This window comes from Curcuma longa, chromosome 4 (genome assembly GCF_044706935.1).
Source record: "Curcuma longa cultivar G26 ecotype Majalengka, Jawa Barat chromosome 4, ITB_CL_G26_1.1, whole genome shotgun sequence".
NCBI classification, from domain to species: Eukaryota; Viridiplantae; Streptophyta; class Magnoliopsida; order Zingiberales; family Zingiberaceae; genus Curcuma; species Curcuma longa.
In genome coordinates, this window is record NC_133864.1 from 16,624,327 (window position 1) to 16,642,662 (window position 18,336).

The 18,336-nt window shown below is 41.5% G+C and overlaps 3 protein-coding genes across 3 annotated transcripts; all 3 read right to left on the bottom strand.

Moving 5' to 3' along the window:
* Positions 1 to 399: 399 nt before the first annotated feature.
* LOC141827803 (protein ROLLING AND ERECT LEAF 2-like) lies at positions 400 to 4,217 on the bottom strand. Its single transcript, XM_074715130.1, has 4 exons — positions 3,149 to 4,217; positions 2,854 to 3,038; positions 1,526 to 1,749; positions 400 to 1,426 (listed from the first exon to the last, which is right to left on the bottom strand). The coding sequence occupies exons 1-4, from the start codon at positions 4,215 to 4,217 to the stop codon at positions 631 to 633; spliced, it is 2,274 nt and encodes a 757-aa protein (XP_074571231.1). The 3' UTR covers positions 400 to 630.
* Positions 4,218 to 8,493: 4,276 nt separating this feature from the next.
* On the bottom strand, positions 8,494 to 11,142 carry LOC141828228 (uncharacterized). Its single transcript, XM_074715610.1, has 4 exons — positions 10,752 to 11,142; positions 9,167 to 9,325; positions 8,979 to 9,087; positions 8,494 to 8,771 (listed from the first exon to the last, which is right to left on the bottom strand). The coding sequence occupies exons 1-4, from the start codon at positions 11,088 to 11,090 to the stop codon at positions 8,590 to 8,592; spliced, it is 789 nt and encodes a 262-aa protein (XP_074571711.1). The 5' UTR covers positions 11,091 to 11,142; the 3' UTR covers positions 8,494 to 8,589.
* A 613-nt stretch (positions 11,143 to 11,755) lies between these two features.
* LOC141826581 (uncharacterized) lies at positions 11,756 to 16,541 on the bottom strand. The gene is made up of 4 exons (XM_074713840.1): positions 14,990 to 16,541; positions 13,553 to 13,699; positions 12,741 to 12,857; positions 11,756 to 12,640 (listed from the first exon to the last, which is right to left on the bottom strand). Exons 1-4 carry the CDS (start codon positions 16,499 to 16,501, stop codon positions 12,002 to 12,004), a joined length of 2,415 nt encoding a protein of 804 aa, XP_074569941.1. The 5' UTR covers positions 16,502 to 16,541; the 3' UTR covers positions 11,756 to 12,001.
* Positions 16,542 to 18,336: the final 1,795 nt, after the last annotated feature.

Below are 18,336 nucleotides of genomic sequence, written 5' to 3' on the forward strand. Positions count from 1 at the left end.
AGGCAGGCACTTCGTACTTTCAAAGGTAAAAGAAGCTTTAAAAATTAAAGAAGAATCATTTGAATCACTCAATGCATGAACAGAACGTTTCACTTACCTTTGAGTAAAGGGTACGAGAGGGAATCATTTGGAGATGGAGGAGGCTTGAGCTGTCCTTTGGAATACTGAAGTTCCTGCACATGGCAGACTTGACATATCAGATTAAAAAATCTCTAATAAAATTCTGTGGTGTCCACTGTTCCTGTCCTCATATCATCAGATCAATCGATAACAAAAAATGATAATAAAGAAGGGGAAAAAAATTCTTACTCAGTTTTGGCCTCTGGATTCTTCACAGTTTATGTTTCTGAGATCAAGGCCTTAACCATCTACCTGCTAGTAACATATTGCAAAGAAATATATTAAAGCATGTGAGAGTGAACTTTATTAAAGCACAACCAATCAGTTCATCTGGAGGTATCATTCACCCCCTCTTACATTCTAGAAATGGGCAAAAAATATATCTACAATATCAACTAATTTAACCTAACTGAAAAAGATGGAGAAATATTTTTCTTCCTATTTGTAACTATATCTTCGTGATCGACATAAATAGTAAAATAGACAAAAAAGGGTGCAAAGGGAGTTTTATCAAACAGATCCAGCTCGACGGCAAACACCTTCCATAGCTTCAACAACCATTCCGGAGAACCCTGCCAATGCCTGAAACACACCTGGCAGGCCGGTCTGTATGTTGTTAAGGGTCAATGATCTTGTGACCTCAACTGCCTTTGCATGCCTTGTGAGCTCCTCTTCGACCTTTCTTCGACATGCTGCAATCTCTGACTTCTTCTCAGACAATGGGTCATGAGTATCGAATGCTTGCCCATTGTTGTCATGCCCCCCACCAGGAAATGCGAGACCAACCATTGAGTATGACCGGTAGTATTTTTTCTCAATACTTCTCAGTGCTGTGGACTTCTTCTCAAGTTCTTTTGAGTAAGTTTCAGCCCGTTTCTTAATCTTCAGCTCTTCTACCTGCTTCGTGTAGATGGCATGGACGACGTTCACGAAACTCTTGACAGCCTCGGAGAGCACAGTATCAGGTAACCTATCTAGGGCTTGTTTCCATTCATCACAGAAGGCTGTGAGTTCAATTGCGATAGGTGAATAATGATCTTTCTGGGGGTTGTCACTGCTGACCTGAAGAAGTGTAAGCTTAAGCCAGCTATACAGGGTGCGGACATAGCCACGATGATATTTCATAAGTTGGTTGAAGCTTGAATGCCATGCTGAAACTGCAGCCTCAAGTTCACGAGTTGTGAGCCTATGCAAGTTGGATGTTGATCCAGCATTAGAAGCACTATTCACCAGGCCTCGAACTTGTTGCACAATATGGTTCTGTGTTTCATGAAATTGGTTCATTTTCCTCCACATGTTCAAAAGCCTAAAAGATGTTGGAAATCATTTAAACGCAGCTAAACCTGTGTTTTAGGTAATCATAAAGACTCTGTCAAGGAAATTATTGAATCAGAAAGAGTCTCACGCATAACAGATCTGGACAAGTTGTGGAGCAAGTTCATCATCACGGATTTTAGCTATTGCAGTTGATGTGGTAGTGACCGCTTGAGATGTCACTAAGATTAATGACTGTAACTTCTTGATTGAAGCCTTGGTCTTGTCCAGTTTAACATCTGCTTTTCCTCCATATTCCAGGCTTTGTAGTGTTGAAAGTTTCTTCTCATGCTCAATCTTCACACCTTCTCTAGCCTGTAGAAAACATAAAAGGCACATCCATCAGAACCATAAACATCAATTGAAAGCCAAGAAATCAGATAGATGAGTGTTTCATCAGATGCAGATGCATGAGGATGGTATAGTAGAATCTGATAACTCAGGTGACAGAAGACAACTTTTGCATTGATAAGGCAGTTTTTACTGAAAATAATAATAATAAATCTTAGTTATAAGCTCAGATGTGTACAAGTAATGTAAGAAACTAAATAAAAATAACCATAAATTCTAGAGGAATTTGCAGATACTCAACGAATCTCATGACACAATATATGTCAGAATGGAAGTTGCTAAAATGCCTGAATTACAAAACCCCATAATGAGTTTGGACGATAAAATTAATTGACAAAAAACCCTAACGTATTCCAACTTAGTTTCCCAGTAGCTTGAATCCAGCCACCAAGATACAGGATAAAGCTTGAATCTTATTCTTGAAGAAACTTAGTTGTAATTGACATCTTATTATCATAGTCAATCAGGAACAAAAAGTCTCTGTCCGTTCCCTCTTTAAGTTAATTGTATAGTCTTTAGCATGCCACAGAACTAGAACTATAAAAAAGTAGAACCATCTACCAATTCACCTACATTAGAAAATTAAACATATGCATGACTTAATAAAGGCTTAAGCAGTGAGAGCTTCCAAGTCAGGGTAGTTGATCTTGAAGCAACTAAAACTTGGCATAAGTACATTATCGAACCAAGTAGCACGATTACTACTAAACAAAAAGAAATTAGCAAATAACCAAAAAAAAGGAGCAACTGGCAAAGAGTAATAACAAGAGATATTGACACCCAATCAGAACATCAAAATAAAAGGCATGCAAGTGCATTTGAATCATGATAGACAATGGATCCCTAATTACAAATCCTCTAAATTATTCAAAGCTAAGCTGTAACGAATTTTGTGCTGTTTCAAGCATATAAGCATCTTTATCTTGAGTGATAATCTAGGAGTCCCTAATTTCTTTATTTTTCCAGTGATCAATATTCATAGAAGTTCATCATGTCTGACAATGTATACAAAATCAGAAAAAGCAAGGTAAATTTTTTATCTCATATTGCTAAAATGATGGATGATACCTTCACTTCCTTATAGAGCTTCGTCTCCCAAGCCAAAAGCCGCTCTAAAGTTGATCCATGGCTCTTCCCACGGTCAGACTCCTCCAATGCAGACGCATCGAAGCTGTAACGAATTGCTAATGGTGGCTTGGACGTCCAGCTTGAGGATAGTGTGTTCAGGACACTGTTCGAGTGGTATACCGTCTCTAAAAGATGAATATAATCAGGATAAACAATCAACTGAAGCCGTAATGTGACGTAAAGGTTTGTAGTTGAAAGAAGCACGAGGAATGGCCGCGCTCGCTCTTCTACTTACTCTTCAGCTGCCGGAAGCTACCGTCGAACTGGGCACGGCCAATCTCAAGGAGATCTGAGATGGCGTTGCCAGCGTCGGCGGCCTTGACGAAGTACTCCTCAAGGGCCGCTACAATTTCCGCCAGATTGTGGTGGCGCACTGCCAATGTTAACTCGGCGGCGGCGGAGGTGGATGATGACTCCCCCCGCCCGCCTCCATGCCACCTGGCCAACGACGATTCGACTACCAACCTCGGCCGAAGCCGCAACTTCGCCTCTGCGGCCGCAGATGAGGCGATCTCCGACGGCGGCGCCTGACTAGCGGCGAATCCGCTGTACTCAGATCCAGCGGGCATGTTCTCGGATCGCGAAAATGCACCCCTCTGGTTGTCTCCGTCGTCCTCTAGCTCCGGCTCGCTGTCGGATCTGGTGGAGGAGCTGGTGGTGCTCCGGTAATGTTCGCCCCAATCACGACAGCGGACCTCTTCTTTTCCTTCTCCGTATCCTTCTTCTTCTTCTCCTGCATCTCGCTCCTCGTCAGATTGGTCAACTTCTTCCTCCAAGGGTAGATGGTGTTGCATGCGACTCTTCTCCTCGAGTTCGGCCTTTCTACGTTCGTAGAACTCGGAGTCCGGGGGCGAAGGAGGGTAGAAGTTCTCCCAATCCCAGGTGGAGGAGGACTGAGACGGGGTAGTGGCGTACGCCCAGTTCACCGGCGGGAACTGGGGCTGGCCACCAACGGAAGGGGCGACAGTGGGAGAAGGGGACGGCGAAGAGTGGCTTTTTCTCCAGCGGCCCCGGAGCTGCGGCATCGGCGGAAGAGCAGAGGGAGTCGGAGGGGGGAGGGAGGCGGGTGGTGCGGGGGAAGAGGCCTGGAGGAGGACGGGCGGGCAGTGCTCGGAGACGGCCAGTGGCTCCCCTCGGGAGAAGCGCGTGAGGACGGTGCCGGTGAGGCGGAGCGAACGGAGGTAGTCGGAATGCGCGGAGGCGAGGTGGTGGCGCGAGTGGACGATCTCCTTCATCAGGCGCCGCCTCTCCTTGCAGCGCCGCACGCAGTCCTCGTTCTCCACCCTCGACGCCGTGCATCCCATCTGCGCTCTCCCACCGGCGGCAACCGATCGACCGACCGACGCAGCGACGCCGACAGATCTCAGGAGAAGGAACGAGAGCACGAATGTCGTACCGCACAAAACGATAGAGAAACTTCGATTAAGTAATGGATTAACAGATTAATTAACTCAAAAAGGGAAAAAAATGTTTACTTATCAGGCTCACTGCCCGGCGGCTCCTGCTGTGCGTGGTAATATAAATTTTATTTTTTTTACCGAATTAATTCTATTTTTTGTCATGAAAATGATTTGTGTTTCTACGATGGTTCGAAGGGGCACGTTATTAGTTCGTTCGGAATGGGCATGGTCTGGCCCAAAGAAGGGGCGACCACTTGATCCAACGGTCAGCATCTCGCACTTTAGAGTTACATTGACTTTTTTTTTTCAAAAATTATTTTTTTAAATAAGTATCTATTTTTTTAATCAATTAATCCATACACTTCGTAATCAACATTTCACGTCGCTGCACAATCAACATTTTAAATTTTGATTGTTTTTTTCCTTCAAATTCGGTTGGATTAATTTAAATAGTATTGCTATCATGCGCGACACCCCGTGAGCGACGCCCTGACTCATCGCCACTGCCGCCACCCCTATCACCCCATCTGACCACCGCCAGCCGCCGCCCCGGGTGCGATCGACGCGTCGCTCGTCGGCGCTCCATCCGTCAACAAATTCCGACCAGATAGTAGTTGAAATCCGACGAATTTGTTCGGAAACAGGGCCGATCGCCACTGCGCCATTGTCGACCACGATCGGCATGGATTCCGACCAAATCGCGGTCACTCGTCCTTTGCTGTCCGGCGATTGTGATTTGGTCGGAATCCGTGCCGATCGCGGTCGACAGTGGCCGCACGCATGATTTCACTGTTTCCGATCGAAATTTATTGGATTCCAGCCACTATCCGATCAGAATCCGCCGTCGGAAGGAGCGTCGGCGAGCGACACGTCGATCGCGCTTGGGGCGACGATCCGTGATGGTCAGACGACATGGCGAGGGCGGCTGGAGCTACGATAGATCGGAGGTGTCGCGTACGGATCGCACGGGATAAGTTGCGCAGCATAGCATTCCACTTAATTTAAAAGTTTGGTTTTGTTTTTTTTTTAATATTGATTGTTTTGATTAAATTGGTTGAGTTTCGATTTTAATTTTCAAAAATCGAGTAATTTGATTAAGTTTTTTATTAAAAGAAAATATTATTAAAGTATTAATTTAAAATATATAAATTTATTATATTGAGTTTTATCTTAATATATTTTTATTAGTTATAAAATCAGCAACCTTTTTATTATTTATAATTCGTATATATATATATATATATATAATTATGTAATTATTTATGTAATTAATTTAATTTATGGGACGTGGGCGGAAAAATAGGGAAGTGGGGCGGTTATTTTTTGAAGTTACGTGATCATGGAGACGGTAATTTGAATCCCCTCTCCTTCCTCCTCCTCCTCCTCCTCCCTCTACTTCCTCCTCCTCCTCTCTCCAATCTAATTCAACACCAGTATTTGATCTGGTGCGACAGGGAACCAGAACAGCGTACGATGCAGAGTCGACTGATGCGGTTGAGCGGCCAGAGCAGCAGAGCAGGCGGCGGCGGCGGTAGCAGCAGCAGCAGCAACGGCAGCGACAGCGGCCAGAGCAGCAGGGCAGGCGGCGGCGGCGCCGCCGGCAGCGCATTGAGGAAGGGGCCGTGGACGGCGGAGGAGGACGAGATACTGGTGGAGTACGTGCGGAAGAACGGCCCCCGCGACTGGAGCTCCATTCGATCCAAAGGCTTGCTCCCCCGCACCGGCAAATCCTGCCGGCTCCGCTGGGTCAACAAACTGAAGCCTGACCTCAAGACGTACGTGCGTCGATCGTCTCGATGTTTCTATTATTACCGTATTTGGAATGATTGATAATATGCAGAGGGTGCAAGTTCACGGCGGAGGAGGAGCGGGTGGTGATCGAACTGCAGGCGCAGTTGGGGAACAAGTGGGCGAGGATCGCCACCTACTTGCCCGGCCGCACCGACAACGACGTCAAGAACTTCTGGAGCACCAGGCAAAAGCGACTCGCCAGGATTCTGCGCACTCCTCTGCCTCCCAAATCCGCCGCCGCCGCCACTAAGTCGACCACCACCTCCTCGACGGCGGCGGCGGCGACGACGTCTCAGGGAAAGCAGCGGCTTCTGCAACCCCCTTCTCCTCTTCGTCCTCCTCTTCCTCTTCCTCTTCCTCTTCCTCATGATCAATATGCATCCGCTTCGCACATTCTACTGCAGGTTAATCGATTACTTTCACATTAAAGACGAGAAATGATCCAGAGTAGAGTTTTGGAATTCTAACTCTCTCTCTCTCTTGACAATTAGGATCCGTGCTCCGATCATCTCCACCTGTTCGACGGCGTCGAGGATGACTCCAGGTACCGCTGCATGATCATCGACCTGCCTCAAATGCCGGAGCCTTTGAGCTGCTGCCCTTCGATGCTCGAATTCGACGCGCCCCCGCCGCTCCTCGCCGTCTCCGCCGAGCCCTGCAGCCCGTTCCTCACCGCCCCCTCGCAGCCGGCGCTCGACCACCACCACCTCCTCCCCCAGCCGCTGCTCGGCCTCCCGCCCGACCTCGCTCTCTACCAGTGCCAGGACCCACATTTCTACGATCAGCTCCTCCCCGAGGAGCTACCCTTCTTCGGCGTGAAGAGGTCGGAGCAGGAGACGGCGTTGCCAGTACCGGACAACTTCTTCTTCGACGACTTGCCGCCCGACATGTTCGACTTCATCGACCGGCCGCCGCCGCCGCCGCCACCACCACCGACGACCAAGTCGTGCTAGCTAGTTAGCGTGTGAGGCGAGGACCTTAATTATTACAATCTCCCTGCGAGATCTAAGTTAGTGCTTAATTAATGTCATGTATAATGGATTTTTAGTTAATCAGTCGTTAATCATTAGCGTTCTGTGTAGTAACTGTTACTCAATCTTCTACGTTTCCTTTTAAAGAAACTATTCTTATAAAATCTCTGCTTTAGTTTTTTTTTTCAACTCCCAAGCACCTTCTGAATCTAATTCCGGAATACCTTCTAACTACAACTCCGATAGTACTTACCGTCCTACAACTCTAATTTCGCTTTCCTAATGTCTTATAACTCAGTCGGTCCATCCTTGATAATCTCTTACCATTTTTGTAAAAAATATAATCCGTCCCTCCAACGATCTTACAGGATCAAAATAAATTAGGAAACTTCAATTGATCGTGATCAAAGATGGAGCTACGTAAGAACTATCTTTGGCTGTAGCCAAGCTTGCATGGCTCCATCTACTTGGAAAGCATGACTTATTTAGAATTTAAATTAGTAAAAATGATTAAATAATATGATATTGAATTTAATTGTTCATTAAAATTAATTTTTAAAATTTTTCATAATTATTATATTATTACTTATTAATCAAATATTATACTTAATAAATAAATAAATTGAATCATCAAGCACAAAGCGAAGATATTGATTTAAAATTAGATTGTATTTAAACAAAATTTATCGGTAGGTGCGAAGATAAGAAGTATGTTGGTCTAAGTTGGAATTGATTTGGATTTGATTTGGTAAAGTTATGGCTGAACCAAATTTAATTAGATTAAATCGGTTTGATCCGTTTAAAATGAGTTAGAAAATTTTTAAAACTTTTTTATTTTCTTCTATGTACATAGCAATTTGCACTTACTATCTCCCCTAGCTGCGATTGCCATGATTGGATCGACGTGTCCTCTATGTCAACGTACCCTTACGAGTTACATCTACGCCAGAGGCGAGCAGCTGTGGATTGAGATTCTACAAGAGAAGCTCGAGCACAACCTCGTGCTACACTCGTGGATCGACTATCTCTACTTGACTGTCAATGTGCTCTCTAACACCACATCGCCAAGCCTTCCACCATGGCCTCTAAATTTCTAACGTCTATGAATTAGATATTATTATTGATAAATTAATTTAACAAATTCATAAATAATGAAAAAAATCATTCAATAAAAATTTAAAATTAGATGAAATATGGAAAAAAAATGAGATGGTAACATGCTTGCATGAAGTGAACTTAGACCTCTTGACGGACTTGGCCAACTTGAGATCAGCCCAACCCACCTCTCATTCTTAGATCCGTCCTTGACCACAACGAAAAATGACATTATCTCAACTTGATCAAAATTCAAACTCTTATCTACTTCTGCGTTGTAATCAACTCAATTATGCTCCGAAGACTAAAATTATCACCACAAATAATAAAAAGGGTGTTGATTTTATAATATCAATTGTCAAACAAGATAAGAATGAGGGAAGCTACTTATACAGACGAACAAAAACGATTCAAGCTAGCTAACATGATGAGAAATCGGGAGCAATGCTATAAAATACACCCATTTGGCCACCACTCTCGTTGAGGACCTTAAAGCCTCTCGACAAAGTGTTTCTTCGCAGGTGGCAACAAGCGCAGTATTCAGCTCCATAAACCATGGCATTCTCCAGGTACGAGGCGACCGCAGTACCAACAGCCTCGCCTGCAGCAGACATGCGAAGAGTACGACAGATCAGACATCTCCAGGTAATAAACATGAAAATTATAACATGAATGTAGCATGACACACTCAATGCATGGATGTGGATCCCCTATGGGAGACCCACTTACATTGAATGTGTCATGCTACATTCATGCTATAATTTTTCATGTTATCTATTATTACTCGAAAAGAAATGCGCTGACCAACCGTGGGAGACTAACAGCAAGTTTTCGTTGGGGTATGCGTCGGCCAGAGACTGGATTATGGTTGCGTATCTGTTCCTGGCTGCCGCAACTGATTCTTCCCATTGAGGCAGCTGAAGGAAACAAACAGACGAAGAAACACATTAATGCAGTAAAAGATGGAACTGAATCGAGAGAGAGAGAGAGAGAGACCTCTTTGTAGATACTCTCTGCAGAATGATCGATTGTTCCTGCTGGTAACGAGGCTTGAAGCTCCGAGATGTGGGGAAACCATTTGTCGTCTTTGGGAGCTATGTTATGGCCTAGGGCTGTTGTGTTTAGCATCTCACATAATCCATACTCAATTGAGACCTGCAGAATGGCCAAACCAAATAATCAGCCAGAGAACCGGGCTATCGGATTAACAGTTCATCTATAAATGTATGTTACTGGGTGTTTACAAAGGCCTTTTGGAAGGTCAATGGTACCAAAAATATATATATTTTTTTTAATTTAGAAATTCAGTTTTTCTGATTAAATTTGGAGGTCAGATTCTATCGTAATTAGGAATTGACTCATCGATATCTAATTAATTATGGAAGTTTCTTACCGTTGCATCATAGTCCAAGGGCAATGGTACAATAATTTTTTTTTAATAATCCAGATATCCAACTCTTACGATTTAATTAATTCTAAAGATAATCAATCTAGTCCCACGGAAGATTTCCACCGCCCACAAAAAAAAATCGAAAAACACAAATGGATCCTCACGAATGACACAATGTTACAAATTATTCAAACTCTCCAGGTTTAATGTGCCATAAGATTTGAACCCTTGTTTTCTAAAAAATTCATCCAACTTCTTACCATCGCATCATAATCCTGAGGCAATGGTACAATAAATATTTTTTTTTATCAAGTATCCAAGCCACACGGATTATTTTTGACGTAGATCATCTAACCTCACGTTTTGTCCACTAAAAAAAATCTAAGAAGTGAGATGACTCTTAATGTGGAATCCCAACTTCATTAGTTGTTCAAACAACGTACACATGTGATGTGTATGTTTTGAACCCTGATTGTTTCAGAAAAATAAACGGTCTCTTACGACTACACTATGTTCTTGGGGTAATGGTACAATAAATAATGTGGCAAAAGGTGATACTCTTACCCCAGAGCCCCTTCAGTATTGTTTCAAACGATCTGGAAAAGAAGTAAATTACTTCAGTATTGGCAGCTCTCATGCACGAACCAACTAAACTAGTCCGTAGGAGCAACGGTACTATAAATATTTCAGTAAAAAATGAAATTCGTCATCCAACGGTCCCATACGGTCACGATGGTACAATAAACATGCGCCTAGCAATGGTGGATGATGAAATTCAATTGATAGAGAGTCAACTCTAATTGGCTAGTCGATAACTACTCGTCCAAGCAACAAATCCAAGCTACAAGAAGGGAAGAAATTGTGCCATTCGCACGCAATAATTGTTCCAATTTTCCTTCCAAAACAGAGATATTGAAATCTTAGAGACTAATAATGTCGTTGAGCTTGAGGCTAGTGCAATCGCACGCCGGCAGCGTTGCGCCACCTTGCCTTCCTCTTCCAGCTCCGTTGGCGACAAGATTTTGGGGAAGGGGCTCAAGGGAATTGGGATTTCAGGATGATTGGGAAGTTAACAATGGTTTGTTTCTTCCCCTGAATCCTTTCTTTCTAGATCCCCATTCAATTCACGATTGGTGAACCGCAGCAATATTTGACTGAAGAATCTGAAACGAGCAAGGAAAAGAGAGGTACCTTGACACGAGAGGGATCGAGGACGGCATCGCCGCTTGTCTCCATGGAGAGCAGGAGCTGGTGGTCGTCGACGACGCAGCAGAGGGCGCGGACGACCTCGGCGGCTGTCTGCAAGCAGCGGAGGAAGGGGGAGACGACGACGCGATGGATCGGAAATCCAGAATCACGAAGCCGCTTCCCGGCGGTCCACGCCCGGATCCGGCCCTCGTCGGCCAGCGGCGGGTCCCAAGGACGCTGCGCGTGCGCCACCCAGAGCGGCTCCAGGTGGTCGATCCGGTCGCCGTGCCGCATCACCACCACATTTTGCTCCCTCGCCGCCTCGCCGCCGCCGCCGGACATCTCTCGATCTGGACTCCGCGAGGTCTCGAACCAACAAACCAAGGTCAATGGGTTAGGGCTCCCCACTCCATTCACCGGATTAAAATTCCCATCTCATTTTTAAATTCTAATTTGTTCGACTAATTCGATTTACATGAAAATCCAAGAAATTGGAACAGAACAAAAAACCACTCAAAATCAATCAAATTCACATCCATTATCCATAATCATGCCGTTGGGTTTTTGTAGGGTGTGAAAGGGCACCAATTAGTCCTTAGACATAACTAAGTTAATTACGACGCAGTAGAATTACAGAAGAAGACAAGAATTTAAATCCTGACGAAGCCAAATAATACTCTCCTGCGTCGTCATCCCTGAGGCATGATGCCGCAATAGAACATCCAGATTGTTATCCAAACATTCATGATCGATCCCCAAAAACTTCCGTGGGATCAAACCAGTCACCCTTGAAAAAAAAAAAAGAAAAGGTACCAATTAGCAAATGCCTCTTGGCCATTGACGAAAGAAATCGTTTATTTATTATCTTCTGTAAAAAGATAAAATTCACCATCCCAACGACTACACAACCATCTGTGAAGAAAAAAATCAAGAATCTATAATTGATCACGACGAAAAAAATATTACTTGACTTCATCGAAATTCGAATCTTTATCCTTTTTTGTAAATCTATTCTATTATAACCAACTCAACTATATCCGCATTGTTTATCATCAAAACTCAACGCGTACTGAACAAATGGAACACCAGGGTTCAATTCAGAAAACTGACATGGCACAAACCTTGTGTGAACTTTTCATGAGACTTGAATAGGGTATGTATGTATGTATGTATGACTGTACATATTTAGTTTACTTCTGTGATGCGTCAAAGGCTACATGAACCGTGTGCGATGGATTCCAGGGAGAAGTGTATCAAGGATTGGTCAAAAAAGCCGCAGAGAAGAGCTTCTTCAGCAGACAGAACATAAAATATAGCAGCAGCAGCATTGCAAATTTCTTGGAGGCCAACACCCTCAAGTTGATCCTCATCTTATGTGATCTCATGAAGTTCACTACCACGTTACCAAACAGACTGAACAACGAACTGACGAGCTCCAACAACATGGTTAGTGCTTCCTTGGGTCCTTCCACATTACGCACTTCATTGCTACTTACATGCACGATGGTTGGGCTGGTTGTGCTGGTTGAGTTGCCCTCGACGACATGGTTAAGGCCAAGAAGCTCGTTCAACCAATTGGAAAATCTGATCAACAGGTTTGCTAACCATGCAACTTCAGTATCAGAGATTGGCCGCTGCATCCAATCACCTTTATATTTTAAATTGGCCCAGGAACGTTCTCCAACACCTGGGTGCTTGGGAGTGAATAACTCACTTCGCGCATGATGGATATCATGAGTTTGAGAGGGCTTAAGTGTAGGCGAGACAGATTTCCTGACTGAACTACCAAAAAGAACAAACATCTGAGATCTAATTGCATCCAAAGCCTGCATGTTACTAGATACATCCCTGGAAGACATTTGGATCTCATGTTCAGCTCGTAGCACGAATAACTGAAGAGACAATAATGATAGTCATCAAACAAAAATTCTTTCTGATATTTAAACCAAAATAACAGAAAAGGAACAAAATTCCAAATATAATAAAATATACCTGAAGTAGGTTATGTGCTCCTTCTTCACCGTCACTGAAAAGTTTCAAATCATGGTTCCAGTTCTCATGTAAGAAAGACCCATCTGCTTCAGTCTCATAAAGGCCATCCTCCCAGTCCTTAACAAAGACCAACATGTACATTCAATCTTTAGCACAAACACAAAGGTGAATAAGAATACAGTTCAAGGTAAAACTAGAAGACCACTATAAAACTGTTTGGCAAAGTCAAAATATAGTGGCGAATCAAATTTTTTACTATCAGTGTCCCTTGGTTATTGAAATATTTCTGTAACAAAGAATTTCATTTTCATTCATCAAAACTTTCTGTGGCTCATGGATAAATTTATTTACCAAGCTTCTTTCTAGTTGAACCAAAAATTGGTGTGAAAATTTACAACAAAGCTCAAAGAATCATGTCAAGACACCAATTGACCAAAATTTGGTGTGTGAAATTTGCAACAAAGCTCAAAGAATTGACCAAAATTTGGTGAGTGAAATTTGCAACAAAGCTTAAAAATTCATGTCAAGACACCAATAACCAAAAATTGGTGAGCAAATTTTACAACAAAGCTTAAAGATTCATGTAAAGACACCACGTATTCACTAACTTGTACCTAGTAGGAAACTGGGTGGTACGTATTACTGATATAATATACAACTTAAAAGACTAGAAATCAATGAAAACAGAATGGGAATTTAAAATACAGATGCCGTTTAAATGGCCTTTATTGTTACTATTATTTCAGAAATGCAGTTTATGTGATATTTCATCCTCCATGACAAGAAACAACTCAGGAAGGATAAAATGTTACCTGCAATTGTTCATGGATGGATGATACATATTTCTGCACGTCATTAAAAGAATATACAGCAGCACTGGCTGGTTTGGAATGGTAAGCAACACTGACTCTCTGAAGAAGGTCCAGCAGTTGTTTGGATGCAGTCATAATGTCTAATACCTGTCAACGACATACAAATGCCATAAAATACAGAATTTACGTTGACATTTTATGTCACAATGCAGTGACTATGAATAAAATTAAAATGTAGGTATAAGTGGACAGAGTAACACTACTTTAGCCAGAGAATTGCAGTATCACAGAAAATTAAGAAGAAAAGGCAGAAAACTAACCTAAGACACGTCTAAGTAAAAGCTTTGAATCCATCATAGTAAATAAGATCAATATGACTATGCTAATTCAAGTTATCCATATTATAACATTAGCTATTATTTACACATCCATTTGCCAAATCAGTGTTGTTAATGTGATTAATTCTACCAGAGGCACTGAAACTATATTTTCCTGGTTCACAGTTACCACATTTGCCACATTTGCACCAATATACATATGAATTTGAAAAGAAAAAAAAACTAATTTCGCCTATTTGTTTCTTGCATCAGACAAGACAATATGTGAATCATCAAAGTACTTGGTTTTTCTTTTATGCATGTAGAAAGATTGTCTTGGGAACAGGAACACTTTTCATAAAGTAAGCTTCCAGCGTTTGATATATGAGGTACTAGCATGCAAAAATTGTAGGTCCAGTAAAAGCATGACTTTCAGATTCTTCTTCTCAAGAAATCTATATTTAATTTACTTTATTCAATGTGCAATATGTTAGAAGTGCTCAGGCCTAGTTACCTAGCTAAAAACATGTACTAAATTCAGCCAGTTAAATAAAAAAACTACTGGTCAACCTTTTCAATAGGCTTAAAGATAAACAAGATAAGTTGACTCCGTACATTAGTAAAAATGTTTTTCTTCCATGATCTTAGCATTACGAAAAAGAAGGAATTCAATGCATCACCAACCAGCAAGTTTTTTTTTTGTTACACGAATGCATATAAATCTACTAAATACATGTTGCTATTCAAGATATCTAGCATATAGGAGATAAATGGCATTCCATTATAGGTACTAAGTAGAACATTAATTTTTAAAAATCATATGACAAAATTAAATACAGAAAAAGGCAGGAAACAACAATAGTAGAACATAAAATTTCTTTATGTTAATTTTGTTTACTTGGATGGATGAATGAAGTGTTGGAGGGGAAACAGTAAGAGACATGAGGTGTGTTTGATTATGTGCTAACTCTTGTTCTTTTCCTTCTTAACCCCAAACTTAGGAAGACTAAAATGTATGAAAATAATACCAAGCACCAACCATATAGATGTTAATAAGAAGCAGACCGAGAACTCAAATTGTATAAATTAAGAAATTTGGGGTTTTCAGAGTAATTCAGACCTTGAGCACCATCTGGATAACTGAATCTGGATTTGTATGGAGAAATTTGTGGGCAAACCCAAGAAAGTGAACAACCAATGAACTGTAGAACAGATAATTTGATAAAACGTAACTTTCAAAAGCTGGTGAATAGTGTAATTCCATACAGTTCCCATCCTTGCCAGTGTTTTTTCTCTCCATGTTTTCTTTGCCTTTATTTTCTAAATCCTTTCTTTCTCCTAATTCAAATTCAGAAAAATCATCAGGGCTAATCTTCCATGGCTCAAGATATGTTATCCACAAATAGAACACTTGTGAAGCATTCTTTATGAAAGACCCAATCGGACAAAAAAGAAAACTCCTCAGTATAAACCTATATAAAGGTCTCTGTATCACTTCATTCCAAGAAACAACTGAATTCTTGCAATAAAGCATCATATTCTTTGAGTTAACAACATTCTGCGTTCTCTTTAGGATAGGACTTTCACCAGACGCCCTGTTATCGTTCCCTCCACCAGCATCAGTTAGGTTGTAGTTCAAATACTTCACAACCAACTTCAACGCATCTCCTAGACCAGGGGTAGGAGGAGTGCCACTTAGCAGTGCCCTGAATGGAAATGTCAAACCGAAAGAGCGGCAGAAGTTCAATCGGAGGGGTGAAAAATCATTATCAAGCATCCAAAAGTGGACAAAAGTATCAACCATAAATTCAGCCTGCAGGAAAGCGGTGTCATCATGGCTAAAGGAATAGTGAAGTAGAGAACTGCGATAGGGCTGGCTGGAAGCTAGCTGATCTCTTGGCACGAAGGCTCGAAGATAGGTATAGAGAAGCTGGAGATACAAATTACCCCCGGACTTCTGGCCATGTCTCCTAGTAGCACCAGATAGAACGGGAAGCGACGAGGACCAATTCTCCAACCTGAACTTCCGGCTCTTCTGAACCACATCGGAGTTGGAGTTTTCACTGTTACCTCTACAAACAGGGTAGTAGGCAAACCAAAATAAATAATACTCAAAAGCATTGAGCTCAATATGGTACGGAGAACCAGGGACTGGGTCCTCCTTAACTCTACCACGGAGAAGGGGGCATAGATCACAGATTTCGGAGCACGGTCGATCGCTCTGAAGGACAAACCGAATCCACTCCGGCAGCCGCTCGAGGGGGAACACGTACCGGACAAGTTTCTGTTGGTCGATCGAGGCGATGGAGGAGAACAACACGCCGTCGGGAGAGAGAAGTGCGAAGAGGTGTCTGGAGAGCGAAAGATCGGCCGCAGACTGGTCGATCCAGGCGGTGGAAGCGGGGCGGGTGGAGCGGGCGGCGGCCACGGAGGAAGGTGGGGGGACGTCGTCGAAGCCGAAGAGGCGGCAGATGAGGGAGGGGAAGGCGATGGAGAAGAAGGCACGGCTTTGGTCCGAGCCGTGTCGGCGGAGGAAGGCATCCACGGCGGAGCAGGCGGCGCCGATCTGGGGCGGGGCGGAGGCCGAGAGGATGGACGCGGCGAGGTCCTGCGCCCGGTTCTGGTAGTCCATGGCAGGGAGCGAGTGCGGTGTCCCTCTAGGGTTTTGGAGAGAAGGGAGCCGAATGGTTAACTTTTAAATGGCAGTCGAGGTGCGGCGCTCGCATTTCGAGAACGAACTGGAAGATGAAAGAGAGAGAGACCTGGCTGGAACACAGCAGTGGAGACACGCTTCCACGTGGCGTATGGATTCAATTAAGTTCATCGACATGGGCCGGTCGATGATGGGCCCGTGTTAGCCCAAAATTAAGGTTTTTTTAATCCATATATATATAATTTTTTCACGCAAAACGACTAGAAATTGTATACTGAGTGTTGATTTTTTATATCGACCACAACTATGTTGATTTTCAAAAACTAAGGCCCTTCTATTTTTTATAAAGTATTTTTATATTTATTTGTATTTTATATTAAAAGTATTATTTTTTATTATTTAAAGATATTGTTTTTTAACAATTTTTTAATGTCATACGTAATAATAATGATTCTGTATGCTAGTTGGAATAAACTTTTTTTTAATAAAGACATAAAAATTTCATTAAACGTAAAGATTAAACGAAAAATATTAACCCAAAAAATCATGTCTTAATATCAATTAAATAAATATTTAATATTTTAAAATCCACAATGTCAAAGATGAAAATAACATTTATAAAAAATTTAAAATTATTCAAAATTTTTAAAATATTTTAAAAATATTTTTTAATCGTTACAAAATTATATATAATAAATATATATTTCTGAATAAATTCGATTTAAAATATTATAGACTTCATGATTCAATTTAAATTAAAATTTATAAATTTTCAAAACTTAATTAAATTTTTATAATTTTTAAAAATCAACAACACACTAAGAGCTTTTATTATTTGTATTATTTGTATTTTTTATTAAAAGATATTTTTATCATTTAAAAATATTAATTTTGATCAATTTTAATGATGTTATGATAGTTTTATTAATTCAGTCAAAAATTAAATTAATTAATATTTTATTAATTAATTTGTTTGGTTTTTTGAAAATATCAATCGGTTGGATTTTATTTTATTTGTTCAATTTTCAATTTAATTGGTTCAATTGATTGTTCAGTTCTATCCACCACAGGATAAATTAAAAAAACACATATAAATTCTAGTAGATTACCCAATATATGGCAAGTGATTTAAGCCCTACTTCTTACTTATCATCACACCAGATCGCATGGAGTATTAGGTTTTTTTTAGTTATTCAAATATTATGATTCGATGAATCTTTGAAGCAATGGACCTCGTCCTACAAATTGCATGGAGTATTGGGTATTTTTTTTAATTATTCAAATATTACGATCTCGATAAATCTTAGAGATGATGAATCTCATCCTACAAAAGTTTTTCACTATCCATTAAGATAAATTTGAAAGTGCAAGTGACATCCACACAATTACTAATAGTACCAGTGGTTCAAATGCGAAAGGTGAATTTCTTGCACTATCTATTTTTCAAACCCTGAAGCATGGGGAGTCCCAAGGTGAGTGGTTCCGCGTTGTAGTTGAGATTCGAATAATAAATACTTCAGTAAATCATTGAATATTCTACTGTTGCAATATCATTCTAGGGCCAATTGGGAGTATTTTCTTCTTCGTCCATTATAGTAAATCCGTGAAATTTGCCACCTGACGGCCCCACTCAATCGGGCCTACAACCATCTGTGAGGAGATAATCATATGAGAAACTGCAATTTCATGAGTGCATTATAATTCGCCAGGATTCGAACCCTTACCCTCTTCAGTAAATCATTAACATCCAACCTGTTCAGCTATGCCTCGGGGCAATTGGGGGTTTCTTCGAACCACCCTCTGCCCGGACCGAG